The sequence below is a fragment of the Procambarus clarkii genome, chromosome 16 (assembly GCF_040958095.1).
Source record: "Procambarus clarkii isolate CNS0578487 chromosome 16, FALCON_Pclarkii_2.0, whole genome shotgun sequence".
Classification (NCBI taxonomy): domain Eukaryota; kingdom Metazoa; phylum Arthropoda; class Malacostraca; order Decapoda; family Cambaridae; genus Procambarus; species Procambarus clarkii.
The window spans coordinates 32,894,638-32,921,780 of NC_091165.1; the positions used below are offsets into that span (position 1 = coordinate 32,894,638).

Sequence of the window (27,143 nt, forward strand, 5' to 3'; positions counted from 1 at the left end):
TACACCTGACTTTCCTCCTCAGCTCTCTCTGGCCTATTTAATGCCTGTCCCTACCTGTCCTCATCACAATCGACTTGAGAATGGTCCAGGACGGACCGAAACGTCGTCGTCCCTTCAATTTCTAGTGTGTGGTCTGGTCAATATAATAACACAATATATAAAACTAGAAATATAAAATGAGAAATGTGAATTGCAAATTTATTTAAAAGACCATGATACCAAATTATGTGTGCCGTACTAAAGGGTTAGTAGTATAGTCGGGGTCGTTCTCAACTCACACTAAGAAATTCAGGGTTCGAATTCCGGACAGGACAGAAATGGTTGGGTGCATTTCCTATCACTTAATATCCTGTTCATCTAGCAGTAAGTAGGAGATAGACAGCTTGTTGTGGGCCTGTATCCTAGGTGGGGTCACAATTTGACCCAAGTCAAATTACTGACCCCCCAGGTCAGTAATTTGACCTGGGGGTTGGGGTGGGGTGGGGTGGGGTGGTGGTAGGGAAGAGTTATCTTGATATAAGCCTAACGTGTATGAATACACTCTGGCTGCCTGTCTCCAGACACAATGAATTATTATTATTAATTGTTATTGTTATTAATTGAAAACTTTTAAAATGATCTCCAAAACTATATTACTCTAATAAAATAAGAATTTATTCTCCAAACTACAAACAGTGGATGATACAGCACTGTACTACAATACTGCTAATAGTAGAAGATAAAAAACTACCAAACAAATAATCCCAAGATAATCAATACCAATAGAATCACCAACATTCAGTTCAATAAAGTTATTATATATTGTTAAGATGAACTTACCATTGGAGCATTTTGTGGTGATATTATGCTGTTTATTCCCCCAATCTTGGCATTAATCTTGAGAAGGATGTTGGACAATGTTGGGAATTTAAAGTCTTTAACATTCAAGCACTGAACACACTGGGTTAAAACACCCATTTCCATGTCTCCAGCTTTCTTCACTCGGGCTAAAATACAAGAAATTTGTGTAAAAGCAACATACTCAAAGATAAATCCTGACAGTTAATACTTGATGACTTCAATTTAAAAGCAATAGTGGGAAACCTTTGAAGCAAGAAGAGAGGACCTTTGGCCCCGGCTGATTTGTAAACTCCAATAGCCTTTATTTATATAAAAGAAGGTACATTAGGTTTGTGAGAGCACATAACATTGGTGTTCTTACATTCTTGCAAAGCCACTAACAAGTAAAGCATTTTGGGCAGGTCCTTAAACTAACAGATAAGGTACAATGAATACGTACAGTATAGCAAAATTTTAATTCAACAAAATAACTGCAAAATAAATTAGCAGAGATGATTACAATGGTGAAGATGCATGTCTTTAAGTACTAACATTGGGGAAGTGGGTAGCACAAGATATAGTGTGAGTTTAAACCATAAGGTACGAAACTATGAGGATGAAATTAGGTACTTTTTGGTTTTACTTTTGAATAAGGCATAGGTTAGACAATTTTTTTATTCATTAAGGGAGTGAGTTCCATAGATTTAGTTTGACTCTGGGGATATTAAAGAGTTGTTAATTTCTGGTGTGGCGCTCATTAGTCCTATTACATCTATCAAGGAATCCTCCTTGAGTCTTTCATGTATCGGCATGTTAAACAGGGCATAAGAATGAGAGAAGGTGATGCTCCATCATTGCTGGATTTGGTATTTACCAGGAAAGAAGATATTTGATGTTCAGCATCCTTCTCCATTGGGAAAGAGCAACATACCATATTTGGAAATCAAATATACAATGCATTACAATACAGAAGACATGAGTAGAGAAAGGGAAATATTGTACATATATTGGAAAAACTTGATTTCAAGAAAGGACACTGGGGAACTTAGCAAGTTCTTAATTAAGTTGATTTGTTGTTAGGCAATTTATATGGCAAATTTTGTGTTAAATATAGGACACCAAAAAATTGATACCAAAACATAGATGTAAAACTACAACACCAGGCAACAAAAATAATTTCAGAGCTAAGTCATTTCTCGTATCTGGAATGGTTAACCACTGCACTGCTCTGCATTAAAATATGACACTCCTGTGGTGCGCAAAAAATAAATTCTTTCCAAAAAATTATTTTATCTTCTTATATTGTTAAAATACAGTCTATGATTACAGGAAACTAAAAAAAAACCAGCGTTGAATGTAATGAAACGCCATTTTCTGGGTGAGCCCCGGAGGCTCCCTGAACCTTATCGGGCTAATGTATGTTATGTTAGACCGGGACATTAGCTAAGGAATTCAGACCTACCAGGGACCAGCGCCAGAACCTGGCCCCTTCAGAGAGGTTTCAGGGAGCAATGGCTCTGGAAAACCCCCATATGGTTGGGGGTTTTCCTTATCTGCCATCGACCGGGGTTAGGCACCCAGAAAGGTAGGCGTAACAAAACAAACCCCACATGGTAAGAAACTACAACAAAAACCGAACAGAGAGGTAGAAAACTCCCTACAATCCCAAGGAAACAAGCAAACAAGCAAACATCACACTTTACTGCCGCGCCGATCGTCCGCGCAGCCCTCCCCACCCCGGGAGGGGGAGGGGGAAGCCCTGGACCTACCGCGCCGGCTGCCAAGCTCCAGTTCGGAAGCTAAGCTTCAACCAACGCGAAAAAACCGCCGACCGGTGGGAGGGAGGGTTTCCAGGGAGCCTCCGGGGCTCACCCAGAAAATGGCGTTTCATTACATTCAACGCTGGTTTTCTGTGGGGAGCCCCTACGGCTCCCTGGAGCCCCTACGGCTCCCTGGAGCTTCATACCCAAAGAGAAGGAAAAGAAAGGGCTAACCCGGGAGGCGGCCGCCACAAACTCTGCAACGCAAAGCCAAGACAACCGGTCGCAAACCTGGGACCCAAGGCAACAAGAACGCCCAAGAACAGACGCACATATGGATGGGCGGCCAAAAACCTGTGCGACCCACAAATCCCTGCGCCCGAAACGAGCCCGAGACGTCACCAACACAGCAGCAAATGCTGCAAACGTCTGAACAGCACGGGCGCAAAGACAGACCGCAGGAAGAAGGAAAACACTGCGGACGACCTGGGAGACCCGAGCCCTGAAAACAGGGAACGAAGGAACCAGATCAACCACAGCGCATCCCCAGGCACGGTACGCCGGCAACAGCAAAAAGCACAACCGGACAAAACAGGACGCACCCCCCGGCCAAACCAAGCAAGTACCAATACCCCAAGAACCCCTCCGGAAAGCAGCCGTCTCGACAGTCGCCAGGACAGAGAAAGGCTGCACACCAATAAAGCTACCACCAGTACCAAAGAGGAGGAAACTGAAACCGAAGGGGCTACCACAAACTGAGGGGAAGATAAGAAGGCACCCTGAACAAGGACCAGGATGGCTCAGGCGACTCATGAGCAGGCCGGAGGGGAAACAAAACGGGAGAAAACGTAATAAACGTCATACTGTCTCCAAGACGAAGCTCGCAGGTGGGACACCGTCAACAAAGCCACCTGAACACCATAGAGATGGTGATACCTGCGTCAAAATACCAGACGCGAAGAGCCAAAGAGAAGGCCGAACCAGTCACGGACAGGACCGATTCGGCCTGCTGAAAGAGGCGAAGCCTCAGGAAAAACGCCCCGGGTACGGACACCTATCAAGCAGAGTCTGAAAAGAAGGCCGGGCCGGCCACCATGGAACCATAAGGACTGTTCTCATGGGAATGGGCTGCAACCGAGCCAGAACCCGAAGCAACAGCTGGACCGGGAGAAGAGGTACAGGTACCCCCCCACCTCGACCAGGCCTGCCGAAAGCCTCCACCGTGAAGTCCTCGCAGGTGTGAAGGGCACCACAAAACGGGCGACGCCTAGACCACGCCGACCCGAAGACGTCCATGGCCAGGAGTCCATAAGCCCAACAGAGCCAACAAAACGAATCGGCGACGACTGGCCAACCCACGAAGAGGAATGAACCGAGACAGCTGTCCACCAGGACGCAGGACACACCCCGGACACGAACCACACGGTTAACCAAACCCCCTGTGGTTCCGGCAAGAATCACTAGAGAACAGTCCAAACAGAGCAGAACGGTAGAGTACCTAGTGACCCAAACCCTCCGAAGCGCAAACCAGACAGCCATGAACACCTGAACCGGGCTGTGAGCCCGACGGACAGACAGACTCCATCAACCTCGGCCGACCTGGTGAGCACTGGTCACAAAGCCCCAGCCGAGAGACGACCCGTCCTTGAACATATCGAGCGAAGGCTCGGGGAGGTGCCAAGGCACGGAACCCCGAAAACCCCAAAGAGGAAGCTGGTGACGCAGCACCAACACCAGATCCCCAGAGGAACCCAAGGAATGCAAGAGGCGGAAGGGGAGTCTCCGTAGGAACCAACCGACGCCGGAGCCAAACCCGACACCGCGGGCAGACAAGCACGCCGAAGTGCAAACTCCCGCACAACCGCCCAAGCAACCGCTGAGCAACCCGGGACCCCCTCCTGAACAGCCAAAGGCGGGACCACAGCCGCAGTAACACTTCTGGAGGGAAGACAATGAGGGGCCCAAGAGCCTGAAACAAGGCCCAGGTCCGAACCCGGGACGGAAACAGAAGGTAAAACCTCCAGATCACCAGGAAACCAAACCCAGCGATCTGGAAAGAACCATCCCCTGGCGAGCAGACAAGCGGACTGACTGGGAGCCCACTCCAGCCAGTCGTCGAGGTAGGCCAGACACCGAATCTCAGACGCAGACAGGGCACTAAGATCCGGTAAAGATGCAAAGAGTATACAAAGTGCCCGTTACAAAATAGGGAAGGCAATAAAAACAGCAAACCTGAAGCCCCACCACCAAAGCATTATATGACAATCATATGAAGACATATTATGACATATGACAATCATTATATGACAATATGACAATTATAATCAAAGCATTATATGACAAAGAGTGCTGGGAAGACGGGACACCACGAGAGTAGCTCTCATCCTGTAACTACACTTAGGTAAGTACACATAGGTAATTACCAACCGTGCTAGCCCCAGAAAAACTGGAGAGGAACGTGCCAAGAAGTGACCTGGAGGTCCAGGTCCACCATCCATGCACCCGGCCCGAACAGGAGACAACAGTCCTCCGAGGAGGGCAGAGGATCCAGGGCGCAGACTGAAGTAGTCCAGAAGAACTGCAGACTGGAAAAGCTCATGACTGCAAAGAGCAGACGGGAAAAGCTCATGACTGCAAAGAGCAGACGGGAAAAGCTCATGACTGCAAAGAGCAGACGGGAAGCCCAGAAGGATGGGGCCGATCGACCACACCCCACGCACCCACGAAGAGGAAATGACGAAGCGCAGGGGAAGAAGCCCACCCCGCCAGCTCTGAACCCCCCCCCCCAAGGGGGAGAAGCCGTCCTCTGACGCCAGCAGAGGCCGGAAGACAACCCAAAACGCCCACCAACAGCGGGACCAAGCGAGAGGCAACAGAGCAAGCTGCTCCCCCAGCGCCCAGTCAACAGAGAAGGGAACAGAACCCCTTCAGAAAGAAAAAGTACACTACCGAAGTCATGAGGAGAGACTACGGGAATGAAACCACACTTCGCTGGAAGATGAAGTGAGGGGAGACCTGATCACCACATTCAAGATACCCAAGGGAATCGACAGGGTTGATAAGGACAGGCTATGGAACACAAGGGGCACACGCACTAGGGGACACAGGTGGAAACTGAGTACCCAAAAGAGCCACAGATAGAATTAATTTTTTGTTTTTTTTTTGTTTTTGTTTTTAGTGTCAGAATGGGAACGGGAAAGCACTAGGAAGTAATGTGGCGACTCCTCACACAAGTAACGAGGCTGACCCCCATACCATGTCACATGGAGACATGACAGAGCCCAAAAGGCACAGGAACCGATACACCTGTTGATGGACGGTTGAGAGGCAGGACCAAGGAGCCAGAGCTCAACCCCCACAAGCACAACTACGTGAGGACATATATTGTAAAAGCACAAGCCGCCGACTAGTGGCAGAGAGCACTACGCCGGCCAGGCAAAGAAGGCACAAAACTGCATCAAAGGCCCACCTCGACAGCAAAACCACAAAGTCCCAGCACAACCACAACATGTGCCAAGACCCAAAAAGCTCAGTCTGCAAGCCAGGAAGACCCCGGAACCCCAAAAGGCAGAACCGGGTCACACGAGGAAACAAAGTCCCCTGAACCCACAAAAGGGGGCCCAAGAGGAAGAAACCTCCAGAACGAAACCAAGGAACCCAAAGGAACCCAGAATCGAACCAGGGGAAGCCCAAACCACCACATTTGCCGGCGGAGAACACCACTGAAAGGCAAAGCACAGTCCCCAGCAGAACGCCCTGGGAAAACGGTCCCAACAGACAGAAAACCGAGGGGCAAGGTGTGGGAGCAAGCATACCAGCCAGGGGCACTGAGCCTAAACCCATAGGGTCAGACCCAAAATCAACACCCAAACGTTCCCAGAGGAACAGGCAACGGCAAGAAAACACCAGAAAAACAAAGAAACGACAACAGGAGAACAAAAACCCTGAAAATTTTTAGAAAACTCACCAGAGACGCTCGCTCGCACACCCAGACGCATGTAAACAAACCGCAACGCCGCCCTGGTGGCCACGCCGTGAAACCGGCAGACGAAAATGGCCGCCAGCAGGGGCTGTGACTGACGCTAAAAACACAAAAACACGCCAGCAAATGTGGGAAGCTAGCAGACTGGAAGGGCGAAAACCGCCGCCCAACAGCAGAAAAACCCCCGAAGGGGCAAAACCGCCCCAGAACTGCTAGCAGGCAACCCCCACAGCCCCGGGAACCAACAACAGAGGCCCCGGGGCAGAGCCGTCCTCCAAGCCCTCCGCCCTGAAAGAAAAGCAAGAGCCCATGGGAAAGGCAACAAGAAAGGGCCGCTGGTAAGACCCAGAAGCCTTGGCAGGAGGCACAGGCTCAAACCTCCGTCCCCAACCCGAACGGGGCAGCCCCCGAAAACCGCCCGAGTCTCTGCCGCAACTAAACCCCGCCCCGACCCCGAAACCCGCAGACGGTCCGGAGCCGGGAACATGGAGAGAAAGGGGCGAGCAGCACCTAACCAAACGGGGCGGCCACGGGGCATTCGAGTGGGAAACCAATCTAGCATGTTGCAGCACCTAGCTTGCAACATGGATGCCGCCTGTACTCTGAACAGTAATAACATCAGGAGAGTACTGGAGAACAAGCAGAGAATCACTCGCAAGACTCCGGGTCAAGGTGTCAGTGACCCAACAGGCAGCACGACGGAGGTAAAAATGGTGACTGTCGCCCGGAGACAAGGGAACAGCAACCAACGATCCCGTACAAGACGGGTTGGAACCCGGAAGACACATTCAATGGTCCCCCGAGCCCAGACAGGGGTTTCCAGGGCCCGTAGGGTAACAACTACGGGAAGCCCGGGCAAGGTGTTGCTAACCGGTTAAGAAACCCAAACATAACAAGAGGGTAGATTATAGCACTGAAAACCCCTGAGACGTGTACAAGCACGGGGGGCTAGCAGAGGGCCGCCAAACACTACCAGTGGAACTATAACCACCTTAGGCAGACCCCCACCAGGCAAGAAAAATGAAAAACAAAAGAAAAACCCCGCAAAAGTACACCGTCTCCAGAGGCAACAGAAACCGGCCGCCGCTTAGGTGGCAGGCTGCGCAACACCTTGACGCCCTAACCAGCACAATACCAATCCCTACCCAGGGCCAAACAAGGGCCCCAAGCCCCAGCTGGCCCCAAGGGCGAGGCAAATGCCGAGCAGCAAGAACCTCGACGGGAATGGTTCCCGAACGCCCCAGGGAAGATAACCCTGTTACGCAAGGGCAGTACTCAGAGGGCGCTTAGGGAAGTCAGCCACTAAGCACATGCAGCCCCGGCACTGATGAAGTACTCCTGGCCACCGCACAACACAACACACGGCAGTGAACACCACACAAGGCAAACACCGCCTAGGAAACTGAGGCCAGAGAAGCGTCAATCCCGGTTGACATTAGCGAACGAACTGGAGCTTGGCAGCCGGCGCGGTAGGTCCGGGGCTTCCCCCTCCCCCTCCCGGGGTGGGGAGGGCTGCGTGGACGATCGGCGCGGCAGTAAAGTGTGATGTTTGCTTGTTTGCTTGTTTCCTTGGGATTGTAGGGAGTTTTCTACCTCTCTGTTCGGTTTTTGTTGTAGTTTTTTACCATGTGGGGTTTGTTTTGTTACGCCTACCTTTCTGGGTGCCTAACCCCGGTCAATGGCAGATAAGGAAAACCCCCAACCACATGGGGTTTTCCCAGGGCCATTGCTCCCTGAAACCTCTCTGAAGGGGCCAGGTTCTGGCGCTGATCCCTGGTAGGTCTGAACTCCTTAGCTAATGTCCCGGTCTAACATAACATACATTAGCCCGATAAGCTCCAGGGAGCCGTAGGGGCTCCCCACAGAAAAATGCGTTAAATGTAATGAAACGCCATTTTCTGGGTGAGACCCGGAGGCTCCCCGGAGCTATACCGGGCTGATGTGTATATAATAGACCGTGGCAACAGTCAATCGAAGGAGTTCTAAGCCTACCGAGGACCAGAGCCAGAACCTGGCCCCCTAAAGAGAGGCACGAGGAGCAATGGCCTAAAGACACCCCCGTGTAATTGTAAAAAGTATTTGTCTGCAATTTACCAGGTAAGGCACCCAGAAAGGTTGGAATTTGAAAACAAACTACTGCTGGTCAAAAATTGCAAACCGAAAGTCAAACCAGCAAACAGAACTCCCCAATCAAAAACAAGGAGACAAACATGACGTCATCACAACCACCGTGCATTCGTCTGCACAACCCCCCCTCCTCGGGAGGGGGATGGGGGTCCCTGACCTCCAGTTCAGCAACTTTCCTCGGTTCAGAAGCTGAGTATCAAAAACGCGAAAACCACCGACCGAAGGGAGGGAGGGATGCCGGGGAGCCTCCGGGTCTCACCCAGAAAGTGGTGTTTCATTACATTCAACGCTAGTTTTCTGTGGAGAGCCCCTTCGGCTTCCCGGAGCTACCTAACCAAAGATAAGAAGAAAAGGGACTCACCCGGGAGGCAGTCTTCACTCGCAATCAACTCAAAGTCGAGACAACTGGCCCCAACCTGCGACCCAAGGCTATACACGCCTGAGAAGGACTAGGAACATTAACAAGGAAATGGGCAGCCAGGACCCTGTTTGACCTCCAAAAGCCCTGTGCCCGAAGATAGGCCAGGACATATTACCAAAACAGCAGCCGAACGCTGAACTTAACAACAGTGTGGGCACGGGGATAGACCACAGTCTGGCTGGACCGAATAATCTTGCAGACAACCTGGGAGACCCGCGCCCTGGAATAGGGAAGAAGGGGAAACTGGGTCAACCCAAAACGCATCCTCTGCCACAGAGGCCGTGGCGCGCAAATATCGGCAAAGAGTCACAAACAGACACAAAACATGATGCACCCCTTGCAGAACCAACCAAGCATCAACAACCTATGGACCCCTTCGGAAAGCAGCAGACTCATTCTTCGTCAGGAAAGAAGGAGACCAACGAGCAAATGAAGAAAAGACCACCAGGACTGAAAGAGCAGAAACCCCTGCGCCGGAGGAGAGCATGAAACTCTCCGACCCGACCCTCTGAAGCCAATGCCAACAAGAAAAGTGCCATAGGAAAAAAGAAAAAGAGTCCTGAACCGAGGGGGCCACCACAAACCGAGGAGAAGGGAGAAGAGAGCACCTAGTGCAGCAACCAAGACAGCTCAGGCAGTGCATGAGCAGGCCGGAGGTGAAAACAACGCCTGAGAAAACTTGCGGAATGGAGCAAAAGTAACACCCACCCCAAAAGCAAGCTACAGCGGTTCCTCTAGCGCTGCCGAAATGAGGCGACAGTATCTGGCATAAGATGACAGTCCTGAAACAACCAAGAGAGAAAGGTCAAAACAATTCGACCAGGATTCGAAGACAATCTACGAAGAGACAAAGTGCCGAAAGGACCACCAAGAAATTTCATACTGTCGTCGAGACGAAACTCAGGTGGAACACCAAGAGTGGAGAAGAGTGGAGATGATCGAACCAGCCACGTACCGGACCAGACCAATCTGCTGAAAGAGGCAGAGTTACGAGAAGACCCTTGGGTTCGGACATCGAGCAAGAAGCGCCTGAAACCAGGGCTGGGCTGGCCAAGAAGGAGCCAACAGGACTACTCTTCCCTGGAAGTGTCTCCAAGCAAGCCAGGACCGGGAGCAACAACTGAACTGGTGAGAAGAGGTACAGGACTCCCCACCTCGACTAGTCCAGCCAAAAGGCATCGACCCCGACGGCCTCGCTGTCTGGGAAGAGTGCCACATACACTGAAAGATGCCCCGACCACGTCATTGTGAAGAGGTCCACCTCTAGGCACCTGTACTTCCGGCAGAGCCAACTGAACAAGACGGCGTCGACCGTCCATTCCAAGGATAGGGGAATGAACCGAGACAGGCCGAACGCCAGGAAGTTTGACACCCCCTGAAAGTGAACCGCCAGGAGAGCCAAACCCCGAGAACTCAGCAGACGAGCCAAAGAGTGATTACGTCCTGTTAGACATTGATTATGCTTTAAGATATCATCTAGAAGAAAATGGGGACATTGAAACAGTTGATAAACTCGATTAAAGGAGAGGTCACTATGGGGAACTTCGAAATTTTTTTAATAAGTGTAATTGGACAGAATTGTTGCTATGCAGGGAAGTAAATGAAATGTATGCCAAATTTTTAAAAATATACGAGGAAGGCACACAAACATTCATACCAAAACAGAGATGCAGCGCCAGAAAACAGGTTTGGTTCAACAGAAATTGTGAGAGGGCCAGAGACCAAAAGACACAAAAATGGAATCAGTATAGGAAGAGGCCAAACCCCCAAACATACCAGCGATACAAAGATGCAAGAAACAACTATACGGCAGTAAGGAGAGAGGCAGAAAGAAATTTTGAAAAAGGGATAGCGGATAAATGTAAAAAAGAATCAGGCCTATTCTACAAATTCATAAACAACAAATTGCAGGTAAAGGATAATATCCAGAGGTTGAAAATGGGAAACAGATTCACGGAAAATGAAAAGGAAATGTGTGAAACATTAAATGAAAAGTTCCAAAGTGTGTTTGTACAAAATGAAATCTTCAGGGAACCAGACACAATAAGAATTCCAGAAAACAACATAGAGCGGATAGAGGTGTCTAGAGATGAAGTGGAAAATATGATAAAGGAGCTCAGTAAGAACAAAGCAGCTGGCCCAGATGGAGTTTCACCATGGGTTCTGAGAGAATGTGCATCTGAGCTCAGCATTCCACTTCACCTGATCTTCCAGGCATCCCTGTGTACAGGAATCGTAGCAGACGTGTGGAAACAGGCTAACATAGTTCCAATCTACAAAAGTGGCAGCAGGGAAGACCCCCTCAATTATAGACCTGTATCATTGACAAGTGTCAATGGTAATGTATCGGACTGGAGAAATGTCACAAGTGGAGTACCACAGGGCTCAGTTCTTGCACCAGTGATGTTTATTGTCTACATAAATGATCTACCAGTTGGTATACAGAATTATATGAACATGTTTGCTGATGATGCTAAGATAATAGGAAGGATAAGAAACTTATATGATTGTCATGCCCTTCAAGATGACCTGGACAAAATAAGTATATGGAGCACCACTTGGCAAATGGAATTTAATGTTAATAAATGCCATGTTATGGAATGTGGAATAGGAGAACATAGACCCCACACAACCTATATATTATGTGAGAAATCTTTAAAGAATTCTGATAAAGAAAGAGATCTAGGGGTGGTTTTAGATAGAAAACTATCACCTGAGGACCACATAAAGAATATTGTGCGAGGAGCCTATGCCACGCTTTCTAACTTCAGAATTGCTTTTAAATACATGGATGGCGATATACTAAAGAAATTATTCACGACTTTTGTTAGGCCAAAGCTAGAATATGCAGCGGTGGTGTGGTGCCCATATCTTAAGAAGCACATCAACAAACTGGAAAAGGTGCAAAGACATGCTACTAAGTGGCTCCCAGAACTGAAGGGCAAGAGCTACGAGGAGAGGTTAGAGGCATTAAATATGCCAAAACTAGAAGACAGAAGAAAAAGAGGTGATATGATCACTACATACAAAATAGTAACAGGAATTGATAAAATCGATAGGGAATATTTCCTGAGACCTGGAACTTTAAGAACAAGAGGTCACAGATATAAACTAGCTAAACACAGATGCAGAAGAAATATAAGAAAATTCACTTTCGCAAACAGAGTGGTAGACGGTTGGAACAAGTTAGGTGAAAAGGTGGTAGAGGCCAAGACCGCCAGTAGTTTCAAAGCGTTATATGACAAAGAGTGCTGGGAAGACGGGACACTACGAGTGTAGCTCTCATCCTGTAACTACACTTAGGTAATTACACTCCCCATTTCCTCGCACACATTCCCCACTTCCTCGCACACATTCCCCACTTCCTCACAAACTCCCCACTTTTATTTATTTATTTATTTATATATATACAAGAAGGTACATTGGGATTGTGAGGATACATAGTATAGTAATTATAATCTTGTAAAGCCACTAGTACGCACAGCGTTTCGGGCAGGTCCTTAATCTAAGAAAATTTTAAGTAGGTAAATACTTGCAAAATTTATAAAAAATGATAACAGTTACACAGCAAGAAAAAAATTAAAAGATGATAGAAAATTGTAGGTATATTAAAGCACATAGGTAGCTCAGATTGATTGCAATGACAGCTTCAATGGTAGTTTAACAAAAATTGGTAAGCACAATACAGCATATGGCTAGCACATAAAAGAAGACAGCAATGAACACAATGATAAAGTTGTTTGGGTTAAGTACATAAAGGTTGGGAGATTGGGTAACACTAGATACAGAGCAAATTTAAAGTTCAGTGTAGGAAACTACAAAGATGAAATTAGGTACTTTTTGTTTTTGTTTTTAAATGAGGCAAAAGTTGGACAGCTTTTCAATTCACTAGGGAGTGAGTTCCATAGACTAGGTCCCTTAATTTGCATAGTGTTTACACAGATTAAGTTTGACCCTGGGGATATCAAAGAGATATTTATTTCTGGTGTGGTGATAATGGGTCCTATTACATCTGTCCAGGGAGAGTTTCAGAGCATGGTTTGCTTTTAAGAACAGGGTTTTGTAAATGTAGTTGACACAAGAGAATGTGTGGAGGGAGTTAATATTTAGCAAGTTTAGGGATTTAAACAAGGGAGCTCAGTGTTGTCTGAAAGCAGAGTTTGTTATAATTCTGATAGCAGATTTTTGCTGTGTGATGATGGGCTTAAGGTGGTTTGCAGTGGTAGACCCCCATGCACAGATACCATAATTAAGATAGGGGTAGATTAGTGCATAATATAGTGAGAGGAGAGCAGAGTTAGGAACATAATATCTGATTTTGGAGAGTATACCAACTGTCTTAGAGACTTTCTTAGTTATGTGTTGAATGTGGGTGCTGAAGTTGAGTCTCTTGTCTAGGAATAGGCCAAGAAACTTGCCATCATTTTTATTACTGATGTTAATGTTGTCTATCTGTAGCTGAATTGCATTCGATGATTTGCTTCCAAATAAGATGTAGTAGGTCTTTTCTATGTTTAATGATAGTTTGTTAGTTGACATCCATAAGTGGACTTTTTTTAATTCATTATTCACAACATTATTTAGTGTATGTGGGTTGGGGTCTGAATAGATAAAGGTAGTATCGTCAGCAAACAATATAGGTTTAAGAATATTAGAGACATTAGGCAGATCATTGATATATATAAGAAATAGAAGAGGTCCTAAGATGCTGCCCTGTGGCACTCCAATGGTAATTGATAGAGTGGAAGAAGTTGTATCATTGATGGTTACATATTGGTGTCCGTCACTAAGACAGGATAGGATGTAGTCAAGGACAAGGCCTCGGATTCCATAATGCTGGAGTTTAACCCTCAAACCGCGCATATCATATATAAATGATATCAGTGACAAAACCGAAACCGCGCACATCATTTATATATGATTTCATGTCTAGCACTATAATTTAAACGCCCCGCCTGGGATAGGGGCAGTTATAGTACAGCCACGACCGATAGTTGCCAGATGCCACCTAGGAAAAAAATCCAGGCCAACATTCTTGGGTGTTACAGCGTCAGTATTGAGCAAGCCACCAAGGCTGGTGCACGCAGCACGAGCTCACAGCACCACTGTTCAGCTTGTGACCACAGCATCGCCTACAAATACCATAATATAAATGATACTGCTATTATTTAGCAGTGATAGTATTACTGAAGCCCCCTGACTGTGATAAAACTGACCAGGATTCTGATAATAGCAGGATTGTGGTGATATTTAGCGCTGTGCTCCATGGAGGGAGGAGTAAGGCTGTGAGAGGGAGGGTTGTGGCGTCGTCTTCTGACTGTGTGTGGCCACCATTTATTGACTGCACTCACCATACCAGCTTAGTGGTTCGATATGGTGAACACAAATGTAGATACTTATATATAACGTGTGTATAGTGTGAGATACAGCGAGAGGAGTAGGTTGGGAGCCGCCATTTTGGTGAGGGAGGAGCTTCGTCTGCACGACTTGGCATGTCGGTCCGTCTAATTACCACAAACTACACAAGCTTCAGAAAGCTTCCTGGCAATACGTTAGTAATGAATAAATATGATATATTTACTCATTATAATGTTGGTGCTGAATGTACAACACGAAAAAACATAATTTTAATCTGAAAAAGTATCTTTTTATAAAGAAATTAGACGAAAATAAAAAGCTGGTGACGCCAAATCAAGTCGACGATCCAAGCTTCGGTTAGGTTAGGTTAGGTTAGGATAGGTTAGGATAAGTTAGGTTAGATTAGGTTAGGTTAGGTTAGGTCAGCCTAACTTAACATATCATATTTATTCATTACTAACGCATTGCCAGGAAGCTTTCTGAAGCTTGTGTAGCTTGTGGTAGCTTGTGGTAATTAGATGGACCCTGGCATGTTGTTTACTGATGGCCACTAATAATAATAATAATAATAATAATTTTTATTTAGGCAAAGGTACATACATAAAGAGATGTTACAAAGTTTGTTGGCTTTATAGATAGAGCTAGCACATACAATGCCTAAAGCCACTATTACGCAAAGCGTTTCGTACTATGATCTTTGGGCACCATACCAGCTTATTTGTTCAGGTATGGTGAATAAAACAGGTAGATACGTATATATAATGTGTGTATATAGCGTAATAACACACCAAACAATATTGTTGGAGGACAAATATGAGTGCGTCTGGCCTTGAGGGCGGCCGCCGATCAGCTGACTGTGTGAGTAACTACGTCTTATGGCCTTTCCTCACCATACAAGCTTAGATTTCATTGGCAAGCATTTCTATTTGCCATTTTCTTGCTCTTCATAGGTTGTCCTCTCTTTCACATGAGGTTGTCTTGACCTTTCTTGGTTTTTAAAGATCGTTAACTGATGCTTCTTACTGTTGCTTTGTATCGTGCAACACTGGCGGAGCTGTTCCGGCTTGCATTTGGGGTGGACGTCACGTCCGCCCTGTTCCGCATGCTTTCTCGTCCTTTATTTAACATCCGGCCTGCTCATGCTCCACCTGAGCCATCCTGGTCCTTGATCAGGGTGCTCTCTTATCTTTCCTGTCCTCAGTTTGTGGTAGCTCCTTCGGTTCAAGATTGTTTTTTAACCCTTACACTGCTCAGGGGTCCTTGGGACATTTACACCCCTGTGCGCAAGAAAAAAAAAATACAAAATTTTTTTTTCGTCTTTTAAACATGTTAATTTGTGTCCCCTGAGCACGGAAAAAAAAAAATCGTAAGTGACATATTTTGGGCGCAATTGACCGAGGAAGTCTGGCAAAAAGTGGGCGTTGACAGAGCGGTCGTCAGACCCGGTCAGCGTCACCCGCGTTGACAGATGGGAGCTTAGATGTACAGTTATGGTGAACAAAACATGTAAATACGTATATATAACGTTTGTGTATAGTGAATAAATACAGAAACAGTATTGTGGGAAGTGAACGAGGGTGAGTGAGGTGGTGTTGAGGGAGGGAGTGGCAGTGAGTGGCTCGCTGGTGTTTGGCGATCACTCCTCGTTGCTTTTTGACTCACAAGACCAACTTAGTAGTTCGTTATGGTGTACAAAACATGCAAATACTTATATATAACCTGTGTATATAGTGTAACAACAGCAAAACTATTTGTTTATTGTTTTATGAACGTAATAATTGAATCACTAATATGCACACCATAATTTTGAGTACAGCAATGGTTCACACATTTTATAATATAAATATACCACAATTCACTGTATGGAATAATATTACTGCAAAAAACCTAAGAAAAAATCAATCAGAGACATTGAAATAATTAGGTAATAATATATTTGTGGCAACTGCCGTCTGACAGCTCGGGCGGAGTAGACCTCGTCTGGCGAAGGCTCTGCCAACGCCCCTTTTTTGCCACACTTCCCTACCCTATTGCGGCTAAAATATGCCACCTACGATTTTTTTGTTATTTTTTCCGTGATCAGGGAACAAAAATGAACACTTCTATAAGACGAAAGAATTTTTTGGATTTTTTTTTTTGTTGCGCCTGTGGGTGTGAATTCCATTTGGGCCCCTAGCGGTTTGAGGGTTAAGTAAGAGGTAGTTGTGATTAACAGTATCAAAGGCTTTTCTTAGGTCAATGAAGAGTCCAATCGGAAACTCACTTTTGTCATGGGCTGAGTAGATTACGTCAAGGAGACTAATGATTGCATCATTGGTGCTCTTTTTGGACCGGAAGCCAAACTGGCAGGGGCTGAGTATGTCGAATTTTACGAGGTAGGAATAAAGCTGTTTGTAAACAATTTTTTCAAATATTTTTGATAGAATGGGTAGGTTTGATATTGGTCTATAATTGTTTATATCCGCCGGATTGCCTCCTTTATGGACTGACGTTACTCTTGCGTTTTTGAGGATATCAGGGAAGGTGTGACACTCTATAGATTTGTTGAACAGTAGTGCTATGGGTGGGGCAAGGGCGTGGGAGGCGCTCTTGTATACAATGGACGGAATTGCACTGGTGTTCCCGCCTTGGTTTTTAGAGAGTGTATGATGGACACAACATCTGCCGGGCTGATTGGTGAAAGGAGAAGAGAGTTTGGATAGCTGCCTGAGAGATATGTGTTAATATGTGTCTGTGTCTGTGGGATTTTACTGGCAAGATTAGCACCAACCGATGAAAAGAAGCTATTATATTCATTTGCCATTTCTAAATCAGTTGACAGTGTATACCCATCCTTATAGAGTTTTATTTGGTTACGTGAGTGTTGTTTAGTTTCTAGGATACTAGAGATTGTTTTCCATGTGCTTTTCATATTGCCTTTTGCTTCACTGAATCTATTCACATAATATGAAAGTTTTGCCATTCTTATGATACTGGTAAGCATTGATGAGTACCTTTTAGCTACTTCCTTTGAAACTAGGCCAATCCTAAGTTTCTTTTCATATTCACTTCCTCACACACACTCCCCACCTCCTCACATACACACTCTCCATTTCCTCACACACTCACCATATCAATAATAATAATATAATTCTGGTGTTGAGGGACAGGAAGCTAGAGTGTACTCAGACACGTTTGGCTTTTATAGTGGTCACCCTCCCCCCCAGGCAGAATTACTGACCCCGCCCAGGATGCAACCCCACGACATGCTGACTAACTCCTGAGTATCTATTCATTGCTAGGTGAACAGCAGCATCAGGTGAAAGGAAGTGTGTCCAACCATTTGTCTCGCTTGGGATTTGAACCTGGAATTATTGATTGTGCATCGAGAATGAACTCGACTGTACTACAGGGACCCTCATCCAACCATCTACCCATCATCCCAACTTTAGACCAGCAGGGACAAGAAACCGGAGCTGCAGTTAAAGCAGGAACTCTGTAAATAGTTGGAGACTCTCAAACGGGTGTTCAACTTTACAAACAGAGATGCTAGCCATTCAAAAGGCTTTCGAACATGCTCTTGCTAAACACTGACAACACGTTATCATACATACAGATTCGAGAACTGCCATTGAAACCTTGCAACAAGAACACATATGTGATAATATCCATCTGATCACAAATCAGATGGATGACTTCGTTAATTAGCATTTGTCACCTACAGGCGCATACCAAAAAAAAAAAAAAAATTTCTTCTAAATCTGTTAATTTGTGTTCTCTGATCATGGGAAAAATAATAAAAAAATCGTAAGTGGCATATATTGCCCGCTATAGGGCGGGGAAGTCTGGCAAAAAACAGGTGCTGACTCAGCGTGCGTCCCAGGCAGTCTGTTGATCGCCAGCTGTCAGGCAGGAGTTGCCACATAGAGATAATTACCTAATTATTTCAATGTCTCTGATTAATTTTTTGTAGTTTTTTTTTTTTTTGCTGTAATATTATTCAATAGTGTGTAGTGTGATATATTTATATAATAAAATGAGTGAATCATCGCTGTACTCAAAAATATGGTGTGCATATTGTTGATTCAATTATTATGTTCATCAAAGAGTGAACAAATACTTTGTCGGTTATTACACTATATACACAGGTTATATATAAGTATCTGTGTGTTTTGTTTACCATAACGAACCACTAAGTTGCTATTATGAGTCAAAAAGTAACGAGGAGTGACCGCCACACACCAGCCAGCCACTCGCTGCCACTCACTCCCTCAACACCTCACTCGTCCACATTTTCCTCCCACCATACTGTTTTTGCTTTTATTCACTATATACAGATGTTATATATAAACATCTACATTCGTGTTCACTATAACGAACCACTAAGTTGGCATGCTGAGTGGCAGTGGCAGCCCGCCACTGGCTGCTACTTCCTCCCTTCCTCACCTCACCTGACTCACCCACAATACTGTTTTTCCTTTTATTCACTATATACAGACGTTATATATAAGTATCTACATGTTTTGTTCACCATAACTGTACAACTAAGTTGATATAGTTAGTTCAGGCACTAAGAGTCAACACACAGCTACACAGAAAATTCACCTTCGCAAATAGAGTGGTAGACGGTTGGAACAAGTTAAGTGAGAAGGTGGTGGAGGCCAAGACCGTCAGTAGTTTCAAAGCGTTATTTGACAAAGAGTGCTGGGAAGACGGGACACCACGAGCGTAGCTCTCATCCTGTAACTACACTTAGGTAATTACACAGTCAGCTGGCTGCTGCCTCCCTCACACATTCAAGGTCAGACGCACTAAAATTTCACTCCCAACAATACTGTTCGTAGTGTTATTATCCTATATACACACATTATATATAAGTATCTACATGTTTTGTTCACCATAACTGTTCAACTAAGCCAGTATAGTGCCCAAAGAGCATAGTGGCCACCCTTACCAACATGACAAATCATGCAGATGTTGCCACACCCATCACCAAAATGGCTTCTCCCCCACACTCCTTTTGCTGTTATTACACTCTATATACACGTTATATATAAGTATCTACATTCGTGTTCACCATAACGAACCACTAAGTTGGTATGCTGAGTGGCAGTGGCGTGGCAACCAGTGGCTGCCACTCCCTCCCTCCCTCACCACACCTGACTCGCCACCATTCTCCTCCCACCATACTGTTTTTGCTTTTATATATAGATGTTAAATATAAGTATCTGCATGTTTTGTTCACCATAGCAAACAACTAAGCTGGTATAGTGAGTCCAGACAGTAAAAGGTGGTCACACAGAGTCAGCAGACAATGCTACCTCCCTCCCCACCAAGATTACTCCTCCCACTACAGCGCTAATTATCATAACAATCCTGCTATTATCAGAATCCTGGTCATTTTTATCACAGTCAGGGGTCTTCCGTAATAATATCATCGCTACATAATAGCATGAACATATATCTTATGGCATTTTTAGGCGATGCTGTGGTCACAAGCTGAACAGCAGTGTTGTGAGCTCATGCTGCATGCGTCAGGCTTGGTGGCTCACTCAATACCGAGGCCCCTCACACCCGGGAATTTTGCCCACGATATTTTTTTTTAAATGGCATCTGTTTACAAGAACCCTGATGAAGGTGAGGTGAACCCCGTGTATCCACGGGCCATTTAAATCTTGCGTAGTACTCCAATACATCATATGATGGGATGCGTAATTTATAGCAAGTCACTCTACCCATCATATGATGTGTTGCGCAACTTAAGGGTTAATGCAAACACTCAAACGCCAAGGCCGTCAGGTACTTATCAACTGGGTGCCAAAACATGTAGGAATAATAGGAAATGACATTGCAGACGAAGATGCAAAACTTGCAACTAAGAGAAGAAATGTAGACATTTACATACCACATAGTCTATTACATATTAAGAAAGTAATTAGAAACAGAGCAATGCAAAAGATGTACATTGACTACAACATACCAGTTGCAACATCAGTATCTATGGGTTGGTGCAAGAATTCAACCAACTATGAACCACATATTTTAATGAAACGGAGCAATAAAACAACAGAAGTACACTTACATCGCATCAGGCTTGGATACCAATGTGCATGGGAAATAGGCTTACAGGTTCCAGAAGAAGAGGAAATGTCAGCACTGTGGAGAAATGCCTGACAGACCACGGAACATTATCTAACACAGTGCACAGTTACAAACCCATTAAGATTTCAACTTAGATTCAACAGAGCAGAAGTTGTTAAACACATGGGCAAAATCTTACTGAGGCGACCATACAAGTCATAAATACTCAAACTCCGCCCAAGTAAAACAGAAACAAGCAACACTTAGTGGGCCACCCAGAAGCTTAGAGCCCGAAAAAATCTCAACTTTCCTCTCCTACATCCAAATGAAGTGCATCACACAATTACTCAATGTCCCAGTTATCACTTTCCTTGACATTTTCACAATAAAACATATACATTATATCACTGATTATTAAAGCATGGAACTTACCATAGAGATCATCTCCTTTGCCTAGAATAACAAGAACGAGTTGTAGATTGTTATAATCAGATCTGATGAGTCGGAGATCATGCTCTGGAACGGGTCTGAATATGTTCATCACTCGTACTGGATTATTGAAAGATATGCCTCGCTCTGTACCCATCTTCATTAGATTCCTCAGAAATTCACTGCAAAAGTAAATAGGAAAATTTATATATTAGGAATAAACTTAAACTTTATGTACATGTGTAATTACCAAAGTGTAATTACATAATTGTAGTTACAGTATGAGAGCTATGCTCGTGGTGTAACGTCTACCCAGCACTCTTTGTCATATAATGCTTTGAAGGTACTGACAGTTTTGGCCTCCACCACCTTCTCATTTAACTTGCTCCAACCGTCTACCACTCTGTTTGCGAAAGTGAATTATTTTATATTTCTTCGGCATCTTTGTTTAGTTAGTTTGAATCTATGACCTCAACTATATCTATATAGTTGAGGTCATAGCTATATCAACTATGAATCTATATCTCACCTGTATGAATTCCTGCTTCCTTATACCCTTAATCCCTAGACCTACTAGAATCACTGACAGTACTGCCACGGCTCTTGATCACATCTGGACCAACATAACCTCTCCGTTTACTTCAGGGATAATCATCGATAGCACTACAGACCATTACCCCCACATTTCTCCTAACCAACATTAACAAACCACCTCTAGAGACAAGGGAGATAAGCTTTAGGCTGCACAATGAAACTGCTATAGGCAATTTTATTGCTGCATAAAAAACATGACCTTGAGAAGAAGTATAGGTTAGGAATCGTCTCCAAAGAATTTTCAAAGAATTACTCGTTATTGCTATCTAAAAAAATTAGAAGAGCCAAAATTAAATACTACAAAGATAAATTTACCTAAACAAAGGGCAACATTAAGAAAACATGGAGCACAATTTCACAAATATTGGGACCAAAGAAGATTTTAAATAACAAACCAATACTCCTGTCCAACAACAACGGTCAGCTTACAGCCTCTGATACTGCTATTCAGTTCAATAGGTTCTTCTCATCCATTGGGTCATCCCTTGCAAATGATATTCCATCTTCCAGTACTAATGTTCAGGACTATCTTACAGGTTATTATCCACAGTCTCTGTACCTAACGCCTGCAAATTCCACTGACGTTAATGAGATAATCCTTTCCCTTAAAACCAAGTCTAGTGCCCTTGAGGAGATACCAACTTTAATTTATAAAAAAGCCTCCAGATCTTTAGCTTCTGCTATTACATTGCCCTTCAACAAGTCACTTGAACTCCAAACCTTTCCAGATATTCTAAGAAAAGCAAGAGGAACCCACTTCCCAAACGTCTAGTGCATTGTATCCGCATACGAGTTTATGTGATCACACTATTAACTGGAATGGGTCGAAAAGCATTACTAATTGTGGTGGTTTCGTGGAACGGAATTTGATTGAGTCTGTTCTAATCAGTCAGTGTCCAAATCTTCTTAATGTTAGTACTGGTATGTACAAACTTGATCCATTTTTAAGTTATAATATTGCACAACAGTTTAAGAAAAATCTCTGATAGGGAGGGTTACAATGTCTCATTACAATTTTATATTCATAAATTATGTGTTCATGAGATTCTTCTTTAATCTTTCTCTGGCCTCTTAATCCATTATACCTATACATGTTTATATATATATATATATATATATATATATATATATATATATATATGTATATATATATATATATATATATATATATATATATATATATGTATATATATGTATATATATATATATGTATATGCCCTCGAGGAGATACCAACTTTAATTTACAAAAAAGCCTCCAGATCTCTAGCCCCTGCTATTGCATTGCTCTTCAACAAGTCACTTGAACTCCAAACCTTTCCTGACATTCTAAAAAAAGCAAGAGTAACCCCTGTCTACAAATGTGGTGATCTCACTGATGTTAACAACTACAGACCTATATCAATCCTGCCTAACTTGTCGAAAATATTCGAAAAGCTAATCTACAAGCAGCTTTACTCTTTTCTAGCCAAACACAATATACTTAGCTCTTGTCAATATGGCTTCAGACCCAAAAAAAGCACTAACGATGCACTTATTAGTATGATTAACTTAATTCACGCAGCTCTTGATAAAAAGGAGTTTCCTGTTGGGTTATTTGTGGACCTGCGTAAGGCTTTTGACACTGTCAACCACCAAAACCTTCTTCTTAAATTACATCATTATGGAGTCAGAGGACACTCCCTGCAATACCTCAAATCTTATCTTACTGACAGGCTCCAGTATGTTTCTGTGAATAATACAATTTCTCCCACCCTACCCATCAACATTGGTGTTCCTCAGGGCAGCATACTTGGCCCTCTCCTCTTTCTCATCTACATTAATGACCTTCCAAATGCCTCCCAACACCTCAAACCAATTCTATTTGCTGACGACACAACCTTCATTTACTCCAGTCCTGACCCCCTTGCTCTAAATGCCACAGTAAATACTGAGCTAGAGAAAGTCCATCTTTGGCTAACTGCCAACAAACTCACCCTTAACATTGACAAAACGTTTTATATTCTGTTTGGCAATAAATCCTCTAATCAGATAAATCTCAAAATAAACAATACCCAAATTTGTAACAAATTAGATGGCAAATTCCTTGGCGTTCTCATCGACCACAAGCTGAATTTCCAGGGTCACATTCTAAATATATCAAAAAAAGTTTCAAAAACTGTTGGCATTCTTTCTAAGATCAGATATTATGTACCCCGCCCTGCCCTGGTTACTCTCTATTACTCCCTCATCTATCCATACCTCAACTATGGTATTTGCGCTTGGGGTTCTACTACCCAAAATCATTTACGTCCTCTTATTACCCAACACAAAGCTGCTATTAGGACAATATCCAACTCTGGCCCCAGACATCACTCGGTACCCTTACTCAAATCTCTGAATATGTTAGATATTAAGTCACTGCACATTCTCTCTTGTGTATTATACATATATAAAACGCTGAACTGTAATGCCAATCCTGATCTCAAAAGCTTCATAGAAGGTTGTAACAGAACCCATGAGCACCACACCAGAAATAAATACAGTTTTGATATTCCTAGAGTATGACTTAATCAAACTAGAAATGCTCTACAAATCAAGGGACCCAGAATGTGGAATGACCTTCCCAACCATGTTAAAGACTGTACCTCTCTCAACCAGTTTAAGATAAAAACTAAACACTACCTAATAAATTCCCTGTAACCCACCTCACTCCTTTATTGTCAACCCATGTCTGTTATTTTATTATTATTATTTTTTTTTAATCAACACTGTTTGTCAACCTATTGTATTTGTGCTGCTTTTTCAGTCATGTTCCCCCTTTTTTTTATCTTTATTTGTATCTGTTTTCAACACTTTTTATTCTTTATGCTCAATTAGTATTAAGTTCTAGATATTAATGTTTTTCTTGCCCGAAACGCATTGCGTAATAGTGGCTTTAGGCATTGTATGTACTAGCTCTATCTATATATCAATCCATTAATGTAACATCACTTGTATGTATGTACCTTACCTGAATAAACATATTTATTTATTTATTTATATATATATATGTATATATATATATATATATGTATATATATATATATATATATGTATATATATATATATATATATATATATATATATATATATATATATATATATATATATATGTGAACAAGCCTGAATGGTCCCCAGGACTATATGCAACTGAAAACACACCCCAGAAGTGACTCGAACCCATACTGCCAGGAGCAACACAACTGGTATGTACAGGACGCCTTAATCCGCTTGACCATCACGACCGGACATAAGGAAGTGATAGCCGAAGCTATTTGAACCACTTCCCCGCCGGCACTCAGATGGTAATCTTGGGCATAGCATTTTATCAAATCACCTCATTCTTTTGGGGCACATGTGAGGAACACAAATGTGAACAAGCCTGAATGGTCCCCAGGACTATATGCAACTGAAAACTCACCCCAGAAGTGACTCGAACCCATACTGCCAGGAGCAACGCAACTGGTATGTACAGGACGCCTTAATCCGCTTGACCATCACGACCGGACACTTACATCACTTCCTTATGTCCGGTCGTGATGGTCAAGCGGATTAAGGCGTCCTATACATACCAGTTGTGTTGCTCCTGGTAGTATGGGTTCGAGTCACTTCTGGGGTGTGTTTTCAGTTGCATATAGTCCTGGGGACCATTCAGGCTTGTTCACATTTGTGTTCCTCACGTACCGTCGAGCAAAAAGTCTTAGTCGACATGAATATGAAACCGGCCATATACTGCAGGTATGTTGACGACATTTTTACACAGGTACCTGATGTCAGACATCTGCAGGAGCTGAAGGAGGCATTTGAGCAGAATTCTGTGTTGCGTTTCACTTACGAGATGGAGAAGGATGGGAAGCTGCCCTTTCTAGATGTAACAGTCATGGAAAGGAGCGGAGTTTTACACACTGCAGTCTACACTAAGGAAACAAACATAGGAATGTGCCTGAATGCCAACAGTGACTGCCCGGACAGGTAAAAGAGGAGTGTTGTTAACGCTTATGTCGACCGTGCCCTCAGCCACAGCTCAGAATGGAAGCAAGTCGATGAAGAACTCTGTAGGGTAAGGCAGGTCCTAGTCAACAACGGCTTCTCCAATGGTTTCGTCGAAGACATCATAAGAAGGAAAGTGAAACGCCATGCAACCTCTGAAGAAACAACTAACACAACACCTATACCCCCTATTAGACTATTTTACAGGAACTTCTTTTCCACAGCTCATAAAATGGAGGAAAGGGTCCTGAAAGATATTGTTAATAGAAACGTTATCCCTACAGACAAAAATCAGAAGATACAACTGACGATTTACTATAAAACCAAAAAACGGCCAGCCTACTCATGAGAAACTCTCCAGACACAAAGCAGAACGTTTTAAAAGAGACCAACGTCGTCTATGCCTTCAAATGCCCTCTTGGGGATTGTAAGCCTCAAAAAACTCAGTATATAGGCAAGACAACAACATCTCTTTCTAGGCTTTAACGATGCATAAGCAACAGGGCTCCATTAAGGAACATATAGCCTCTTCCCACAACCAAACCATCACCAGAGAAATCTTAGCAAACAACACAGAAATCATTGATAGATACAGCGATAGCAGGTGGCTCGACGTCTGCGAGGCACTACACATCAAGAAATCAACACCAGCAATCAACAGCCAATTAATGCACAACTATATTCTACCCACTTCAAGACTCCGCTCCAATATAGAAGCATCAAGAAATATGGACCAATAGGCTTTCTACAATTACTTCCATTCAATACCCATTGTTTCGTGTTTTGTCTTGTGTTTGAATTTAATACCCATTGTTTCGTGTTCTGTCTTGTGTTTGAATTTAATACCCATTCAATACCCATTGTTGAAAGTTTGCTTTCACCTCATCCACCTCACCCAAATGTAGATATATAAAATCGAAGATGTGTAAGCTCTATTCAGTTTCAGTTGTGTGTTTGTAAACTAAACTCTTTGAAAATGTAATAAGTTTTACGAAACGCGCTCAAATGTCGCGTCAGACTAGAAATAAAAATGAATTTTGGAGAATTGATCTTTGAATTACCATCAACAGTGAAAAGAAATGTAAGAAAGATCGAGAAAATTCGTGTTAGAATTATTAATCTTACTTTTTCGGTCATATTTAATAATATATATATATATATATATATATATATAAATATATATATATATATATATATATATATATATATATATATATATATATATATGTATATATGTATATATGTATATATGTATATATGTCGTACCTAGTAGCCAGAACTCACTTCTCAGCCTACTATGCAAGGCCCGATTTGCCTAATAAGCCAAGTTTTACTGATTTAATATATTTTCTCTAATTTTTTTCTTATGAAATGATAAAGCTACCCATTTCATTATGCATGAGGTTAATTTTTTTTTATTGGAGTTAAAATTAACGTAGATATATGACCGAACCTAACCAACCCTACCTAACCTATCTTTATAGGTTAGGTTAGGTTAGGTAGCCGAAAACGTTAGGTTAGGTTAGGTTAGGTAGGTTAGGTAGTCGAAAAAACATTAATTCATGAAAACTAGGCTTATTAGGCA

The 27,143-nt window shown here is 43.5% G+C and overlaps 1 protein-coding gene across 1 annotated transcript in view; it reads right to left on the bottom strand.

Annotated features, from left to right (window-relative positions):
• LOC123760111 (protein argonaute-2) overlaps positions 1-27,143 on the bottom strand; it is a 211,380-nt gene that overhangs the window by 41,283 nt on the left and 142,954 nt on the right. The window contains exons 9-10 of the mRNA XM_045745594.2: positions 20,960-21,138; positions 820-986 (exon numbers count right to left, since the gene is read on the bottom strand). Of these exons, the coding sequence (XP_045601550.2) occupies positions 820-986; positions 20,960-21,138 (346 nt within the window). The remainder of the gene's footprint in view (positions 1-819; positions 987-20,959; positions 21,139-27,143) is intronic.